The 16,782-nt window shown below is 47.7% G+C and overlaps 1 protein-coding gene across 13 annotated transcripts in view; it reads right to left on the bottom strand.

Moving 5' to 3' along the window:
• Positions 1–4,008: 4,008 nt before the first annotated feature.
• The window catches only part of NFIX (nuclear factor I X), a 195,369-nt gene continuing 182,595 nt past the window's right edge, over positions 4,009–16,782 (bottom strand). For 7 of the 13 annotated variants that reach the window (XM_088658557.1, XM_088658560.1, XM_088658559.1 and 4 more), the window contains 2 exons: positions 13,825–13,919; positions 4,177–4,797 (listed from right to left, as the gene is read on the bottom strand). In XM_088658557.1, coding sequence (XP_088514683.1) covers positions 13,845–13,919 — 75 coding nt within the window. In that variant the 3' untranslated portion in view covers positions 4,177–4,797; positions 13,825–13,844. Of the gene's footprint in view, positions 4,798–13,824; positions 13,920–16,782 lie in introns of all 13 variants that reach the window. The other 6 variants (XM_060268739.2, XM_088658555.1, XM_088658562.1 and 3 more) reach the window with 2 other exon arrangements.

Raw genomic sequence — 16,782 nt, 5'->3', positions numbered from 1 at the left:
TTAATTTTGCAGTTTTCTTCTATGTTTTTAACCTGATACAGTGTTTTGTTTTGTTTACAATTTTATTTTTGCGTGTGAAAAACTTTTGCCTTCAGCCCTCCCATAAAACGACAAAACTAATGAGGAAAAGGAAAAAACCAAACCCCGATCATTATCAATTTTTTTTTAAAAAAAGGATTTAAAAAACAAACAAGGAAAAGGAAAAGTAAACAAATGAAAAAATAAACAGAAAAAGTTTTTTCCCCATACTTACAAAGGTTGGGTTTTTCTTTTGTCCCTATTTATTTAGAGTCCCTGGGAACAGAGGACTTTGCAACAAAAATAGATTTTTTCTCTTCTTCTTAACAATCTTTAACATACAAAGATATTAAAACTATGCACTCCATTGCACTTGGCTCAATGCAAACAAAATTGGTTCTTTTAAAACCCCTAATATATATTTTGCTTTTTTAAAAATCCCCTCCCCATTTTTAAACACACATTCCTGTGTATCTTTCTTTCTCCTGCCCATACCTTCCAGCCACCATAATTTAAAGTCCTGTGTGCCACCCCTTCCAGGTTCCTCCTCAGTGTTTACATTCGCCCTTTAAAAGGACCCAAACCAGGTAGAGTTTAACATGTAAGCGGATGACATTGTCACTCTGTCCACCCACATGCTGCTGGTCAACCCAATAGTCGCACTCTAGGAGATGCAAAGAGTTAAGTATGTGCTTAAGCACTGTGAGGACTCAGAGCCTCCTTTTCAGAATGAAATACAGTAAACCTCTACTTGTTCCCACCTCCAGTTTTTAAGTGCTGATTATTTGTGGTCGCTTGCCTTTGGACTCCTGCAAATCTCTGGCCCTACCACTTTTTTAGACCATCCAAACAGATAGCCCCCCTTCCCATGGTTTCCCAAGTAAGGAACCTATTCCTAGCAATCCTGGGCACTATATTTAGAAGCTTGCCGAAATCAGATTTGAATTACTTGATTGAGTGGTTTTCTTTTAAATAACTGAATACATTGACTGAATGAATTTAGTAAACTGAAAAGATGCTGTAGCAGCACCAACTATGGTGACCATCAGTATTTATTCCCTGGTTTGGCCCACCCCCTTTTTGCATATTGCTCTGCATTCAGAAATGGTCACCTGGAGCTTGGATGCACTTTTTAAGAACTGGGGAGGGGCACTGTCTTTCTCAATTGGGGGAAATGCTCCAAATGATTCTTATGTCGATATGAAATGAAATATGCACAGCACTCCAGATGCTGTAGTAGGTGCCTTCTTGCCCTGGACTGCAATGCTTGAGTTATCTTCAACTTCACCTCACCTCAAAGTCTCGTGATTTAGATCACAATGGGACCATGTCCCATGCAACCAGGGAAAAGAAGGGCGATTGGTACTTTGCAGGAGAAAGGATGCTGAGGAGGGGAGGGGGCAGACTGCACTGGAGGCGGGGAGATGTCAGTTTTCTTAAGACCACCAAGGTGGGAATGGTTTCCATTCTGACATTTGCAGAACTTCTCCATGGCTTTGTGCTCTTAAAGACATAAGACACAGACCTTGGGCTTAAAACCCGGGCGCCTTCCAACCTCACAAGGAACGAGGCTGCGTCCCAGTTCCAGTTACTGTTTCTGATCTCTGCCCATGTCACAGGTGTAAGCTCAACCCTCAGTGCTTGCCTAAATTACTTTATGAATATTTAGCTAGAGACTACTATTCATTTGTTCTCCTAGATCTGAGAGCAGTCTGAAAGAGGAATGACCTATTTGTGTTGTATACACTTATCCCATTGTCGCCTCTGGTAAACAGCTTTTCGGATTGTTTCAAACCCCTGAAATACCTGCTTCCCGAGAGGCTACGCGAAATGCATGTGTGTACAACATGCAAAGTGACCCCTCTCTCAACACGCTCTCTTCAAAATTATTGTCTTTCTACACCCCCAGCTGCTTAGTCTCTGAAAGGTTGTATTTCACCTCTGAGTTGCATTTTACAGAAGGTATTGGGTGAGGGCCCTGGTATGGGGGGAGCAGCAAAGCACCACTCCTAGACTCCATGCAATCCAGGTCTGCAGTCTGACTGGGCAAGAGCAGACCTGACTCATGCCAAAGATGGAAGCCTCAGGCAGGCGGCTCCACATGCATCAGCCAATTATGTCAGCCAACTGAAACGGGTACATGTATTTTCGGCAGGCTAGTTGCTCCCTTACCACATTCCTCATGGAGAAAAACTCCCTCCCTTCATGCAGCAGCTGTCCTGCAGCTGTGCAGGGTCAGGCTTCATGACTCCTCCATGAGAGCAGGCCTCTGATAAGGGTGGCCACTGTTAAAGGTCTGTGTGTGTGTGTGTGTGTGTGTGTGTGTGTGTGTGTAATAGAGAAAGATGTGTGTGTGTGTTCCTCTGACATCTGGGAACCGGTGGGTGTGAATGGGGATAAGCAGGGAGGCCAACTGCTGGTGGAGGGGAGGGGCAGATCTGCAGCCCTCAGAATTCCCTTCCTTGACCCTGTTTCTCCATTTGGAACTGGAAAAATCATTGCACTTAGACAGGGATGCAGATACCTGGTCCCGCCAGCAGCTCCTGACTATGTCTGCTCCAGAACTTGCTGGTGCATCAGCTGTGGGATCACTGTGGCAGAGAGGAGAGGGGCTTCAGGAGGTTCTCCAGATCAACTTGTTTTCTTGCACGGTCATTCGGGGGCAACTCCAGGCACTGCAAGCCAAATGCAATTGCCCTGGGCAGATGGCATGGGACTCCATTCCCTGCAGCATTCTCCAGATCCACTCCAGACAATCCCTAACCCTTACCCTGACCCCTTGCCTATCCTAAGTATACCATGTGGAGTTGCCCTGTAACAACCAGTGACCCCTCATGCAGAGATGGACACATTTAACAGGGAAGATGGGATGGGGGGGATGAACCCCAAATAATTTGGCAAAGCTCCTGCCCCCAAAGCTTAGCATGGGGGTACATAAGGAGAAAGAGAGGGGCCTCTTCCACAGACCTTTGGAAAATAAATAATGAAGATCTCACTGGTGCAAAACAGAGGGGGGCGCTTGCTCTCCTCACTTATTATTATTATTATTATTAATTATTATTATTCTTTTATAGTCTGAGAAAGGGAAGAGGAAAGTGTGCGGAGCTGTGTGGTCGATTCTGGTGCGTATGTGTGCATGCGTAGTGTACAGCCGGCAATGTCAAACCTTCACATCTACCAGTCAGGCAGCTTCCACTACCTCTAACTCTATACAATTAATTTTGTTGCGCTGAAGTTTTTGCTGAGAGTGTTCATACGTTTTAAGCTTAAAGGGTTTGTCTTTTTGGTTGTCTCGACGACGACGACAAAAACCCTAGCATTTAATTTCTTTGCTGTTGTCACCTGTATGTAGAGGAAGCCAAAGGAAACGCTACAACTAAAGGAGGAAAAGAACAAAGTGGAGAAAAGGGATCAGGAAGAGCATCAAACCATAGTAACGACAGACACCCAAAACCTCAAAAGGAAAAAATACTGGAACTCAGAGGAAAGGGACACAGCCCAACCTGTCCAGAACAGGTTACAAGCTCTGCAGAAATGTGCCTGACTGAGCCAGCTGCCTTCGCTCCAGTGATTTGTCTGGGGTACAACTTGAATGTGGCCTCTTTGCTCTCTTGTCAATGTATTCTTTTTGCAATGTTTTTTTAGTAAGCATCCAATGGGTCTCCAAGTGTCATTTGCCCTTTGGCAGTGGTAGCAGATGCTCTCTTTGCTAAGAGAAATACTTAGAAACACGTTCCAGCCCAATCCGTCTTGGACTCATGAACCCAAGAGTGCCTGCCTTTCTTGTATGCGAAGGGATCCCAGTTCTTGGAGAATATGACTGGGAGTACCAAGATGTGTCAGGTGTGTGTGGTTTTGCCTTAGAGAGACAGGGAGAGGGCTCTAGGGAGAGCCTCCTCTCTTGCTCAGGAATGGAATATTGTCTCGGCATCTGGTAGTCAGGAGCGTTTCTGTTTTTGCTTTTTTACGTAATGAGGATGATATGTTAAATTTCATTAACAAGGGAATTTACTGCACGGGGGAATTTATGTTTGGTAGGAGATGTTTGCGTTGCCAACCAAGCATTATGGCCCTGGTACTGCTCTAATCATAGCCAGTTCCAATTGTGAACCAGTGCATCACACTGGACATGCTTTTAAAAACATATTTAGGAGGATATTTGAATAGAATTTAGGACAGACTTCATTTTCCTGCAACCACCTTGCGAAGTTTCAAAAAGCAAATTGAAACACAACTCTCCTCAAGTCCCAAATGGGCTCATAGGAATTAGGCTGGTAGGCAGTTGAGATACTAAGAAAGTGTCTCCTCTTTCATTTCGCAACAAACATAACCCCTAGAAAAACTTGGTGCAAATTTTGGGGGTTTGAGGCTGGTTAATGTGAATGCTATTCCTTCCCCATGATGAATAAGAGAAACCCCTTTCTTTTTTTTTAACCATTGCTTGAATAGCCTGTCCAGAACTATCATATCATTGAAACAGGATTACGTGACTTCTGTAGGTGTTGATGGGATTCCTTGCAGAAGACAAGCCTCTTCTACGCAAATGCAAAAATCTGCCTTGGATCGGGGAGGTCCAACGTAATTCTCTTAAGCTTCTCATCTGTAGTGTTACCCAACGTCTCTTACTTTTCCTTGAAGAGGAGCAGCTCAGTGAAGATATGGGTAAAGGACTGAAGATTCTGATTCTCAGGACGTGAGCGAAAACTTATTATTATTATCATCATCACCACCATCATTATTATTTTTCTTCGCCTGAAGATCCCGTCAGAGGAACCAAGACTGGAGCAGAAGAAAACACAAAAAGGGAGAATTAAAACAGAGTGTTGCAAACTTTCTTTTTCCTTTGTTTGGCAGGCTAACATTGATACCCATCAAGTGAAACCCACAGTGCTAACCCAGTCACTGAGTTTGGTGCCTTTGCTTTCTTCTGGCAACCTGGGAGCTCCAGTCATCTAGTCCCATTTTTTTGTTCCTGACTTGTTCCTCACTAGTGTTCCAATCCACGATTTCCCCTCACATTGCTCTGAAATACTGATGCCAACTTCATCCCCCTTTGCTGAAAGACTCCTTTGCTAATGCCACTCATGGCTATTTCTCACATTTGACAAGGAGAGGTGACTAATACTGGCTCTCTGGTGAAGGTAACTATATGGATGACACAGGCATTTCCAGGCTTTTGTCACAATTGCACTGTGCATTTGTTGGCGTATGCTTAAAAGTGTTAGGGTTGGAACAAGGCCCCTTGCCAAAAATGGTGATTGCACATCGAGTTTCCTTCCTCCTCTTTCCATCCAATTTAGGAAAACTTGGCCATATCCTAAGGTTATCAGCAGTGTGCTTCCTTGCCCCAGCACTACATCACCAATGCTAATGACATGAGTGGGGAAACACACAGTCTCGGTGTCAAGAAGGCTCGGGGGCAAGCTTAACTCTGTGTGCCAGAGAGGAAAGGGGCAAACTTGACAGCAGGCTACCATTTTTTATGTTCATCAAAACATCTAATGTTGTCCCTCAGTATACATTTTTGGACACACTCCTTTCTCCAAGGAGCTCAGGGTGGCACATGTGACGGTCCCCTCCCATGTTATCTTCGCAACAATCCTATAAGGCAAGTCAACCTGAGAGTGTGTGTGACTAGCCTAGTACATCAGAGCTCAGTGGGGATTTGAACCCAGGTCTCCCTGGTCAATGTCTGACAGCATATCTGCTAAACTACACAGGGTTTGGGCTTCTTGCCACTGTTTGCATTTGTGCTGAAACTAGACAAGGATTATTTTCTTTAGTATCTAATATGACACCTGATGTAACTTCTCCCTCTCTTTCTGTTTATCTTGCCTTTCTCGCTGCTACTCCCAAGGTGCTGCCTACTTTCGTGGAAAACGCGCAGCTCAGTGCAATTTTACAGCCCTGCCTGAAGCTGTTCCTTTATCAGCAAGAAACTGTGAGCCAGAATTCAGTGAAACAGCTTTTGCTTCTCCTGCTATTTGGAAAGACAAAAAGCTTTGCATTGGCCACCAATGCCATGGGATGTTTCCAAGTGCTGCACTAAGAGCGTTTTCTGGCTGTGGCGTTTTATATAGTGCTGTTTTGAACCTTCCCTTGAGAGAAGGTGAGTTCCAGGCCCTTACCCAACCTCACACACCCTACTCCCACCCGCTAACTTTCTCCTGACAAATGCTGCTTGCCCCTTGCTCTTACTCAAGGACGGGGGACGTGGTGCCCCTTGGTATGTGTTGTTGGACTCCAGCTCCCAGCAGTCCCAGCCAGTATGACTGATGGTCAAGGATGATAGAAGCTGTGGTCCAGCTACACCTGAAGGGACACAGGTTCCCTACTGCTCCTAACTGCTGCCAACAGCAACAGCCTCTGCAATGGATGGGAAGGTGAGGAGGTTCAGGGGGGAAGTTCTTATTTCAGCTTCACCCTCCTGCAAATCACAAAGCCGCACGTGCTTTCCGCTTCTGGCTGCTAAAGAAGAATTTGATGTGATGATGATGATGATGATTTGTAGTTTAGCAGTGGGTGGAACCTCCACGCCTGGCTCCTGATCTATCTGCCACAGACTGAACAGTGCCTGGAAGTTCACAGTTCCCTCCAAGCTGAAAGGTGAGGGGCAGAGATGCTAGCTCTGCATGAAGGCACAATCTGCTCCCTGACAGTGCCAAGTAGGGTGGGGGAAGGTGACACACTGTAGATAGAATCGCCATCTGCGGCACCGAGAGAATACTGTGGAAGCGCTGTGGAGGAAGGGAGAGGAGAAAAGGAAGGCAGCTCCAAATAACTGGGTTCTCTGGAGGAAAATGCAAGCTTTGCGAATGGCCACCAGGAGGGGCTCTGCTACCGCTATTGGGAAGCCCATGGAGTTCTCCCTTTTTCTAGCCCCCAGCCTCTCTCTGCCTCTCTTGGGCCACTGCCAAATGCTTTCCCTGCCTATTCTGGAACTATGGCGCATGCCTACTTCATTGGGCGAAGCTCACCTTTATGCATCTGTTCTTAAAACCGCTCGGAAAAGGAGGCCTCACTCCATTTATGAGAATGTGTAGGACAGAAAGAGCGAACTTCCATTTCCTGTGGTTTTCGTAGCACTAGCAGAAGCAGGAACTCAGCCTCCTCCCAAGTTTCCCAGTCAGTGGTCCACCTCCCCCTATCCCTGCAAGAGCCAAGCAGGAGTTCCACCTTCCTGCAGCACTGCTTTGTCTCCTCTCTCCAGACTTTGCTCCATCTCTGGAATTGAGGTCCTTGGTCCTTTCACCACGTTATTGGGATTTCATTATACCCTACCCGGATCACTTTGGGATAGAGAGGAAAATATGTCTGCTTAACAGAAGGATAACGGACGCTTAGGAAATATGATGAAAGGCCTATAATTGTGACATGCAGCAAAGCAAAATTGCCAGCTCCACTGTGTCAACCCACCAACCCCCCACTGCCCATTGGGTACCAAACTAGGGTTTCCTGACTTCCAAAGTTTATTTATTTCTATAGGTCACTTCCTGCTCTTTTCAAAGATGCTTTTAATTTTTTTGTTTGTTCTCCCCAGCTCTTTTTGCTTCACACATCCTCTCTCCGTTTGGCCAATCCATGTTCCTTTCATAAAATAAGATGCCAGCTCTTACACCCAAGTGAATTCATGCCAGCCAACTGCATTGCTGGCCATTACTCATTGTCACAGATTCCAGCCAATCAGGTGCAGATGCACCCCCCCCCAGTCTAAATACTCCAACTGGGTGAGGCGTGCTATGATGCTAAATCTTCTAAGCCAATCATAAGGCACTAGGCAAATTACAGCATCAGAAGCCTGACATCCTCTGGTGGTGGTGGAGAACCAATACAAATTGGAGATTTGGAAACAATCAATCAAACAAAAACCAAAAACAACAGCACATCATTTTGCCCGCTCCTGCTTTGTGACTGGCTAGATTTAAAAATGATGTGCCTAAAAAGCCAATCAGAATGCTGTGCCTCAGTAAGAAGACAGTCAGGGGTTGTCACTCCACCATGACAATGTCCACTTGGCAGTGAGGGATGAATCTGTCTCCATATGTCCCTTCATGTCATAGCATCTCTGCTTTCAGATGCCTTGAGCGAGCCCTCCGTAGTCACACGACTGCTCTCTTGAAACTCCATTTCTGACGGCGTATTTGAGCTGCACCTGAACATCCTGCAGCGGCATCTGACTACACCAGCAACAATGCAAATCTGCAGACCTTAGGGGGATGCTTATGTGCCACTCATAAATATTGTCTGCCCTGGCAATGAGCGGGCTGCTGTGGTAAAGTATGCCCTGAGTCAGGAGAAGGAATGGCATTGTGCAATCCTGTACTACACAGAAATTTCCTTGGGTGGTGGTGGTGGTGGCGGCGCAGGAGAAAGTTGGCTCCACTCACCTTTCAATAGCCACCTAATTTTGCCTAGAGCAAAATTCAAAGCAAATTTGGAAGCCTCACCTCAGACAAAGACACTGGAGGAATTTCAAGTCAGGGGAGTTACAAAGAAGACCAGCAAAATTTGGGAGTGGGGTTTCACGTATCCCTATGTGAAAAGGTGTATGGATGCATCTAAATTTGGAGCAATGCCTTGCCCATCCCTCCCCAGTACAAATAGGGTCCATTTAGCCATGATGGAGGCAGCCAAGTGCAAGCTGGTGGGGGCCTATTGTTCTAAATGGAAAAGAGCACATGGGTGAGAGGAGTTAACTCTTTCCTCACCTTACTCTACTTCATTGCTTCAAGCCGTTTTCTCTCTAGCCTGGCTTATTTCCAGAGTTGGGGCTGGGTTGGGACAAAAGTGTTTCAAGCAACAGAGCACACGGAGGTATGATGGAGGAGGGATGGTTTTGCTTCTCTCATCCCCATAGAACAAATAGATTCCCCTCCCACATTTAACATGTCAATGGGGCAGAGACATGCATAAAGAGACATGGCTGACCCACCAGGTCTAGTGTGACTTGGTGGTCCTTTTGTCCCCTTTCTTGGAGATACGTTACAGAAGTAGCCATTTGCCGCCATAATGAAAAATAACCCCTTACATCACAAAGAAGCAGGTGTGATTTTGCAGCTCCTGCCAGCCTCTGAGGGCATCTGGCTGCCATGGGTGTTTTAGCAGCTGCTGGGCGAGGGGGAAGATGATGCCAGGCCACATAATGCCTTTTGCTAGGCAGTACCTGGGAGATTTGGATTGGCATCAGCCGCATTGCTGTAATCTCTGATTTGGGCCCAGCCAGAGCCCACAAAAGGAGCAGGCAACCAGCTAGAATGGCACTGAGCTCACCAGGCACACCAAAGGCAATGGGAGCTAGTTCACCTGTGGCACTGGCATAGCCTTAGACTTTAAGCCAAGGAGGCAGCAGCCGGGTCAGTGCAAGGTTCAGCGCGCACTGTTGGCACTAAGTGAATGTTTAATAACAATGAAAGCAGTGTGGCCACAAGCAAAGGTCCGTCACACCTCACGGGACCTGCAGCTGTTCCTATGGGCAACAGCCAGAAGCCACAGCTGAGAGAGGGGGAACTGGCACTCTCCTCCATCTCTCGCTTGCCCAACGCTATCTGTCTTTCTCTTCCCCTCTTTTGTCCTCTTCCATCTGCCTGAATCCAGAGTTCAGAAAAGTCACTGGTTACTGTGGTAACACCTGCCCACCCCCACCCCCCAAGTATACTGCAGCTTAGTCAATAGAGCAAGGAATATCTCCCGCCCCCCCTCCCACACACAAACAGAAAACACAAAACACACATGGGCACATTAAAGGGCCCTTGGCAAATCTAGGAGCCCACCTGGCAGAGCCTGGGTTGAAAAATACTTCGATGTTTCCCATCCGTCTTATGCATGATAGGGCAGAGCAACCCCTCCCCAGCCCCTCTAAAATCCCAGGAGGAGTGGGGGGGGGGGGAAATCGAAATGAATCAAAGGGTAGGAGGATGGGGTGGGGGAGTACAGCAACTATAAAGAAAGTGATAGAAGTGCATTAAAAGAAAGAGAAGTGGGAAAGGGAGTGGGGAGAAAGCGGGGGGGGGGGATGGAAAATGAAATAAATCCAGAGAGGCAAAGCAGAAAAGAAGGAGAAAGCAAGAAGCAGGGAAGTTGCTAGCGGAAGTGGCCCTGCTATTCCTGAGGCCGTGCTGGGCCCTGGTCCAGCCTCGCTCTGGACCATTGTTTCCCTGCCCGGCCCCCCAAGTCCAAGTTCATCTGGGTGTGACATCATGTCTCGTTGCTCGGGGAAACCAGACGGGCCAGACGTGACATTGGTTATGGGATGGGGAAGGGGAACAGATCCCATTCCTGCTCTGCTCCAGCTCTTTTGCTCACCGCCAGGGAGCAATGAAGGCTGGGAGGAAGGAAAGGCAGACCAAACCTTAAAGAAATCTTGTGAGAGAGGGCAGGCTGGATCAGTGTGTGTGTGTGTGTGTGTGTGTGTGTGTGTGTGTGTGTGTGTGTGTGCTGAAGCAGGTTTGCTCCAATTCTGCTTTACACAGCCGTCCTCTGCTGCTCTCTACTCTTCATGTCTCTGGCACATTCCCCTCCTTTGCTTTCTGATCATGGTACTGGCAGGGTTAAAACATTCCTAAATAATATGACACACCAGCCTGATCGTTTTTCGCTGCACAACCAGTGCTTGTTTGTTACTTAGTTGTTATGGGGTATCCCCGCAGATAGCATCTCCGCTCCAGGGAAACCACAACATCCCAGCAATAAAACTGTTGATAGAAAAAGGTGGTTCCCCTCCCTTCTCCAGCTATCTCCCATATTTCGATTCAGAGTGGCTGGTGGTACTGTGTCTGCATGAGTGCAATGGGCAGGATATTATTCAGGTCGAGCAATAAACTCCTTTGTACTCCCCACCTGCAACATGCCCACTTTGAGAACTTTTCAAAAGGCTTTACTTTTCCACCCTGATGATCAGCATCCTGATTTCGTAGCCTTTCAAAAATTTGGTAGGAAAACTGCTGAAACTCTTTCCCCCCAGCCTGGCTAGCAATCCCCAATTATGGAGGAAAAAAGTCCGTTTCCCCCTTTTAGTTCTTTCCATGATGGGCACTCCCATACACCTACCAGGGAACATATTGTGCCACTAGCATTGGATCCAAGTGGCGGCTACTTTAATAACAAGGGGACAACCCTGAGCACATTTTCATACATGGGGCTTTGACTGGCTTTGGCTTAAATCCAACACTAGGACTAATGCCTAGTCTACATATTCTATTTTGCTTGTATAACACCTATTCCCGTGGCACAAACAGGGAACAGAGATACATTTAAAGCCCCATGTGAGGAACACAGTTTCATCAGCCCCTCCACATCTTCCCCCAAGAGAGCAGCTACACGAAAAACTATTGGGCACCAAACTCCAACCCAGGAACAGGAACGGGCAGCAGAGCCTCCAAAGTGCAGCATAGATGCTCTCTGCACAGTGGTGTAGTCTGTCCATGAGTGCTACACAACTGGTCCAGACATGGAATCTTCAACACCTCACTGATTCCTCTGAAATGTCGGACCTATCCTTTCACTGTAGTCTCTCCTCCGTAGGCACCCTCCCTTGAGAGGCGGATTTATTTAGGGGAGTGTGACGGGTTCGGTTGCACTGGATGCAGAGCCTTGGGGTGGGGGGGGGCACAACTATGATGTAGAATGAAGACTAGAGGTGGGCGAGGGGGAGGTCTCCGAATTTTGGCGTCGCACAGGAGTGCCGCTGCAATTTGGAACCCCAAGGTCCGCCACTGCTCCCTCCTCCACTTCAGTACTTTCCACAATAAGCGATTGGCTGGTCAGTAAAGTAGTTAAGTTGCTCAGATGGCAATGGCAACTCCTAGCTGACTCCAGGCTCCTACGGTATGCCTTTATCACTTCCATGGGAGGCATCAAGGAACAAATCAGATTTTCCTCCCTGCCTTGGAATGCTGCAAGGTTGCTGAGCAGTGCCCACACCTTGCAAGGAGGGTCAAGCAGCAGCAACCCAAAGAGCAAGGGGGAAGGGCTTTGTGGCCTAAAAGGAGGTGGCCTTTTTAAAGTAAGGAAATAAAAATAGGGCAAAGAGGGTCAATGTGGGCCAGTGTCACGATAGCTGAACTCCTCATGAATTTTTTATTTTACTCTTTTCACTGTGCACCCCCCCCCCAAAGTATCTCTTATAAATTGTTCTCACTTCCCAGTCATGTAAGACTGGGTTCACTGCTGTTTCACATTACAGTGGTACTTCCGGTTGCGGACGGGATCTGTTCCGGAACTCCGGTCGGATCCCGAGGTTTCCGCAACCGAAGGTGCCTGTTCTGCGCATGCATGTGGCGTGATAGAGAGCTTCTGCGCATGTGCATGCTCAAAACCCGGAAAAACACTTCTGGGTTTGCCATGTACGTATCCCAAAGGATACGTAACCAATGGTGAATGTAAGTAGTGGTACCACTGTACACTTCTGCATAGAAAATATTTCCATGCAGTAAGCAACACCAATAAAACCCTTATCTCCACCATCACATTCATTTGAATGTTTATGCAGATGAGGAAATGACAACTTGCTGGCGCATGTACACGGCTTGTTCACTCAGGTATGCACTCACCACAATTGATGATCTACACCTTTACCAAAACACTTCCATGTAGAGAAAAAGTATAGATCATCATGAGGAGTGCACATGTGTCTATTTCACTAAGTGTACATGCCAGGAATTTGCTGTTTCCCAACCTGTGTAGTGACATCTATGTGACAACCTACATGTGGGTCTTGCATTTTTTCCTGCATGGAAACCTTCTCCAAGTGAAAATGCAATGTGAAGCGGCCCTGAGCCCAGAGCCTCATCTCATGGGGTGGTGAGAGAACAAATGTGTAGGCAAGGACTATTATGTAGGAAGCCTTGAGAGACCTGAATGGAGACACAGTGACCTGCCCAAGGCCACCTTATGAACTTCCTGGTTGAGCAAACTGATATGGGTCTTCACCCAAATCCAACACCCTTTCCACTGAACTATAATCAAACTTGGGAGTCAGATTCTGTCTCAATTGCAGACTTATAAGCCAAAACACTCTATCTGAGGGCTCATCCACACCTCCTTTTGTGCTGTGTTTCTAGGCACAAGTCTGGCCTTTGCAAGTCTGTGTCTCAGTGGGTGTTTTTTTTTGGTCCCGGCACTTTCCCCGGGAAAACCCGTGTTTTGCCGGTGAATTGGATAAAACAGCTATTAATTTTTCTGTGGGTTGCTGTTTGCTCCAATTGAGCAGTAAAGCGCAGGTTTTCCTAGGGAACGTGCTGGGACAAAAAAAAACAAACACTCAGCCTTGGACCTGGAAAGCCCTGACTTGTACCTAGAAAGTGCAAAGGTAAGTGTGGATGAGTCCTGATCCTCAGTTTCCCGTTTGGAAAACGTAGGCCTGTAACTGATGTTACAGAGTTGGCTGCGAGGGCATCAGATCTAGATAATGCCAAAGGTAATTATGGCATTGGAAAGGGGCTTGATGACATACCTACCAACAGAACCCTGGAGTCCTGGTGTTCAATTTCATTTTGTATTCTACCTACTAAACTCTGTGTTATCCCCACCGTTCAAAGGAGAGCTGAGAAGACCCACGTGCTAGCCGCCTTTCCTTCTCATTTGTGCTCTTGCTCTGTTTACAGGGGAGCATTTGGTACTGGATTTAATGCATGTTGGAGCAGAAGGATCTCAGCAGACGTGCCTGTGTCTGTGCCTGGCCCTGACCCTCATCCCATCCATCCCTTGAGTAGAACCATGTCCATCAACCCACCTAACCTCCCCCACACATTGCAAGCTACATTTGGGCTACAGCCACATACACAACCCCTGTGAAACTGGCCCCCCTACCTGAGATTGCTGGGGGATGTTTAGAAAGTTGCCGTCCCGGGGTCCGATGCCGACAAACCGGTTGGCAGAGGAGGAGGAGCCTGGCGCTGAGAATGCTGGAGGGGAAAGAGATGTGAGGCCGTTAGGGCCACTGGGAGAGGCGGATGGCATTGATGGTGGTCATGTCAGATGGAGGCCTGCCAGATGAGGTTCAAGACAGAAAAAAATCTAAAGAGAGACTGGGCACAACTCCTCCCACCCTCCCCAGAACAGGATAGGCACCTACAGGTTGTGAGTGCGGGGACAAAGCTCGCTGCTTGATAGATGGGGGTTATGGGCACTGACAGACCTGGCCAGCTTGACTGCACAAACTACCCCAGCAGCTCCCCGAGGGAGCAACTGTTTCTAGAGAGGCCTCAGTGAAGCCACACGTCCCAGCAACCTCTGTGGCATTTCAAGGGATCCTTGGATGCTCCTCTTCGATCAGGCGGTGGGTGCAGTCTTGTGTGAGCTTGGCCTGGATTGAGATGGAAGTAAGGGAGACTCTGGCCATCATTCCACAGCCTTTGTTTCGCTTGAGCATGCTCGCTCTCCCCGTCTCTCTCATGGCCCAACATCTACATCTCCTGGCCTAGTTTTCCCTTTGACCCTAGAGGTTGCCAGGGCTTCTTAGCTGAAGAGTCCTGAGACAAGCCTCCTGCCCAATGGCAGGGTGGATGGCATCCCCAAACATGCCCTTGTATGGGTCTGCCAGGAGATGGGAGTCCTGTGGTCTGCGTGCCTCCCCTGGGCATAATGCTGTGTGCCAGAAATAACTGAGCTCAGTCCTTTGGTATTTCGTGTGGTGGCAGAGGAGGGCAAAGCTCTCGGGGAGGCTGAGTGAGGGGCAGGGAGCAGGCATGGGAGATTCCTCCACCCTAAAGTACAACTCCAGTATGGAAACCAGTCTGGGCCCAGCTTTGCTTATGAGATTGCGAGAGGTTCTGCAATCACACGCATGCACATGCATACGAGAACCCAGTGCGGCATTTTGTCTTCATACCCAGCCTCTAATAGCCAATAACCCCTGGTTTCCCTGAGAGGGTTTTCTCTGCTGCTCATCTTTGTAGGAGCTTAGTAGGAAGCCAGCAGCTCTTCCTTGGCGAGTTTAAGGCCTGGCTTCCAGCGGTGATTGCAGGAATTGGTAGCAAGGAGAAAAAGGTTCCCCCTGTGCTCCCTTGCCCGCAGTGTAACACTGGAAGAAGCATCGTGTGCTACCACATCCAGCTACCACATCCAGCTACCACATAGAGCTGAGCTGCACCATCAGACTGTACTGCTTCAGGCTGTGGGCAGAGGGCCGGATATTTTAATGTTCCTCCTCTTCAAATAAATAAATAAATCCACAGACACACACGCACACACACACAAACAAAATGAGCAAGTGAAAAAAAAGAAAGAGAATGGTTCTGGACCAGTCTTCTTGCTAACATGCTGATTTTGAACATAAGGGAGGGAGGCGATTGGTTGTTGTTGTTTTTCACATAAGGGAGTATTCAAGCAGTCATTCAATTTAAGGCTCATAACAACAACAGCAGGAACAACAACAAGAGACTGGTTAGCCTACTGGTTAGGGGAGTTGGACCTTGACCTGTGTGACCTGGGTTCAAATCACTACTCCAGTCATGAAACTCCCTAGTTGACCTTGGACTAGTCACTCCCCGCTCAGCGTTTACCTACCTCACAGGATTGTTGTGAGGGTAAAATGGAGAGGGATCTGTGGGTCATCTTGGGCTCATTGGAGGAAAGGAAGGATATAAGTGTAATGAACAATTCACCGAATAAATAAATTCAGTTCCCACGCTTGCAGTCTGACAGGGTTCAGGCCGGCACCAGCACTTTACGCTGAGTCTACTGATCATGTGGACTAGATCTTAGTACCTGGAGGTGCCTGGTCTCAACCTCAGAGAGAACCACAATGCCTCACACACTTCCTGGCTTTTTTGTTTGTTTGTTAGCCCTCCTAAACAATGGGAAAGGCAGCAACCCAGACATACGAGACTAGAGCATCTCCTGCCATGCCTACAACCTGTTGCCCATCCCTTCGTCACTCACGTCCCCCACCCCCTACAGCACCACCATCAGTTTAATGGAGAATATGAACAGCGTGGGAGTGAGCAATGCCATGAGCACAGATGTAGAAAAGGAGAAAAAAAGGAAAAAGGAAAAGAAAGGGAAGGAGAGAAAACAAAAGGAAAATGGAAGTGGTAGCCGATCCTTTCCCCCAAGGGGCCTCACCTAAGCCAAGAAAGTCTGTGAGTCAACTACTTCATAATGGGAGAAGCCGGGGACCCTGGCCCCCACCCTTCTTGAAATAGGTCTGGTGGGCCCACCACGTCCCCCAAAGATGAGAAGAGAACCAGGCTTCCTGGCTCACAACCATCACCCCCCCCCCCCCGAGTCATATAACACAGCCGCCCTCCTGAAGGTGGGACAGTCAAATGTCTGGGCTCTCATTTCTCACAAAACACTGGGGACATTTTCGGGGAATCCTAGTTCCCAATTTTGCCTCCACACCCCTGCAGGCAGACGCTCTCCAGGAAAAAAGCACAGACCACAACTTAGGGCATGACAAGAAGCTTGCTATGGATCTCAATGGAAGTTGATTTTTCAGGCACCAGATGAACACCTGTAGAGACAACCCTCCCTCGTATTATGAAAAGCAAAACACCTAGCAGCAATTCTTCTTCTCAGAATTTAATATGTACAGTTGATTTTCCGTCCCTTAAAAAAAAGGAACCAACAAAAAAACCCCCAAAACCCAACCCTACCCAGGAGCCACCACGACAACCAACAACTGAATGAAGAATAATAATAATAATAAAATTAAAGGTGTCGGAGCTTGGCAGCCTACTGCATCTTTAAACGCTGGGGGATGGGATGGAAGGTGGGAGGGGTTGATGGCAGCTTGGGAAGGGATCAGATGGGGTGTTTCAACCT

The sequence above is a fragment of the Zootoca vivipara genome, chromosome 15 (assembly GCF_965207765.1).
Source record: "Zootoca vivipara chromosome 15, rZooViv2.hap1.1, whole genome shotgun sequence".
Lineage (NCBI taxonomy): Eukaryota > Metazoa > Chordata > Lepidosauria > Squamata > Lacertidae > Zootoca > Zootoca vivipara.
This window is presented reverse-complemented; position numbering and strand designations above follow the sequence as displayed.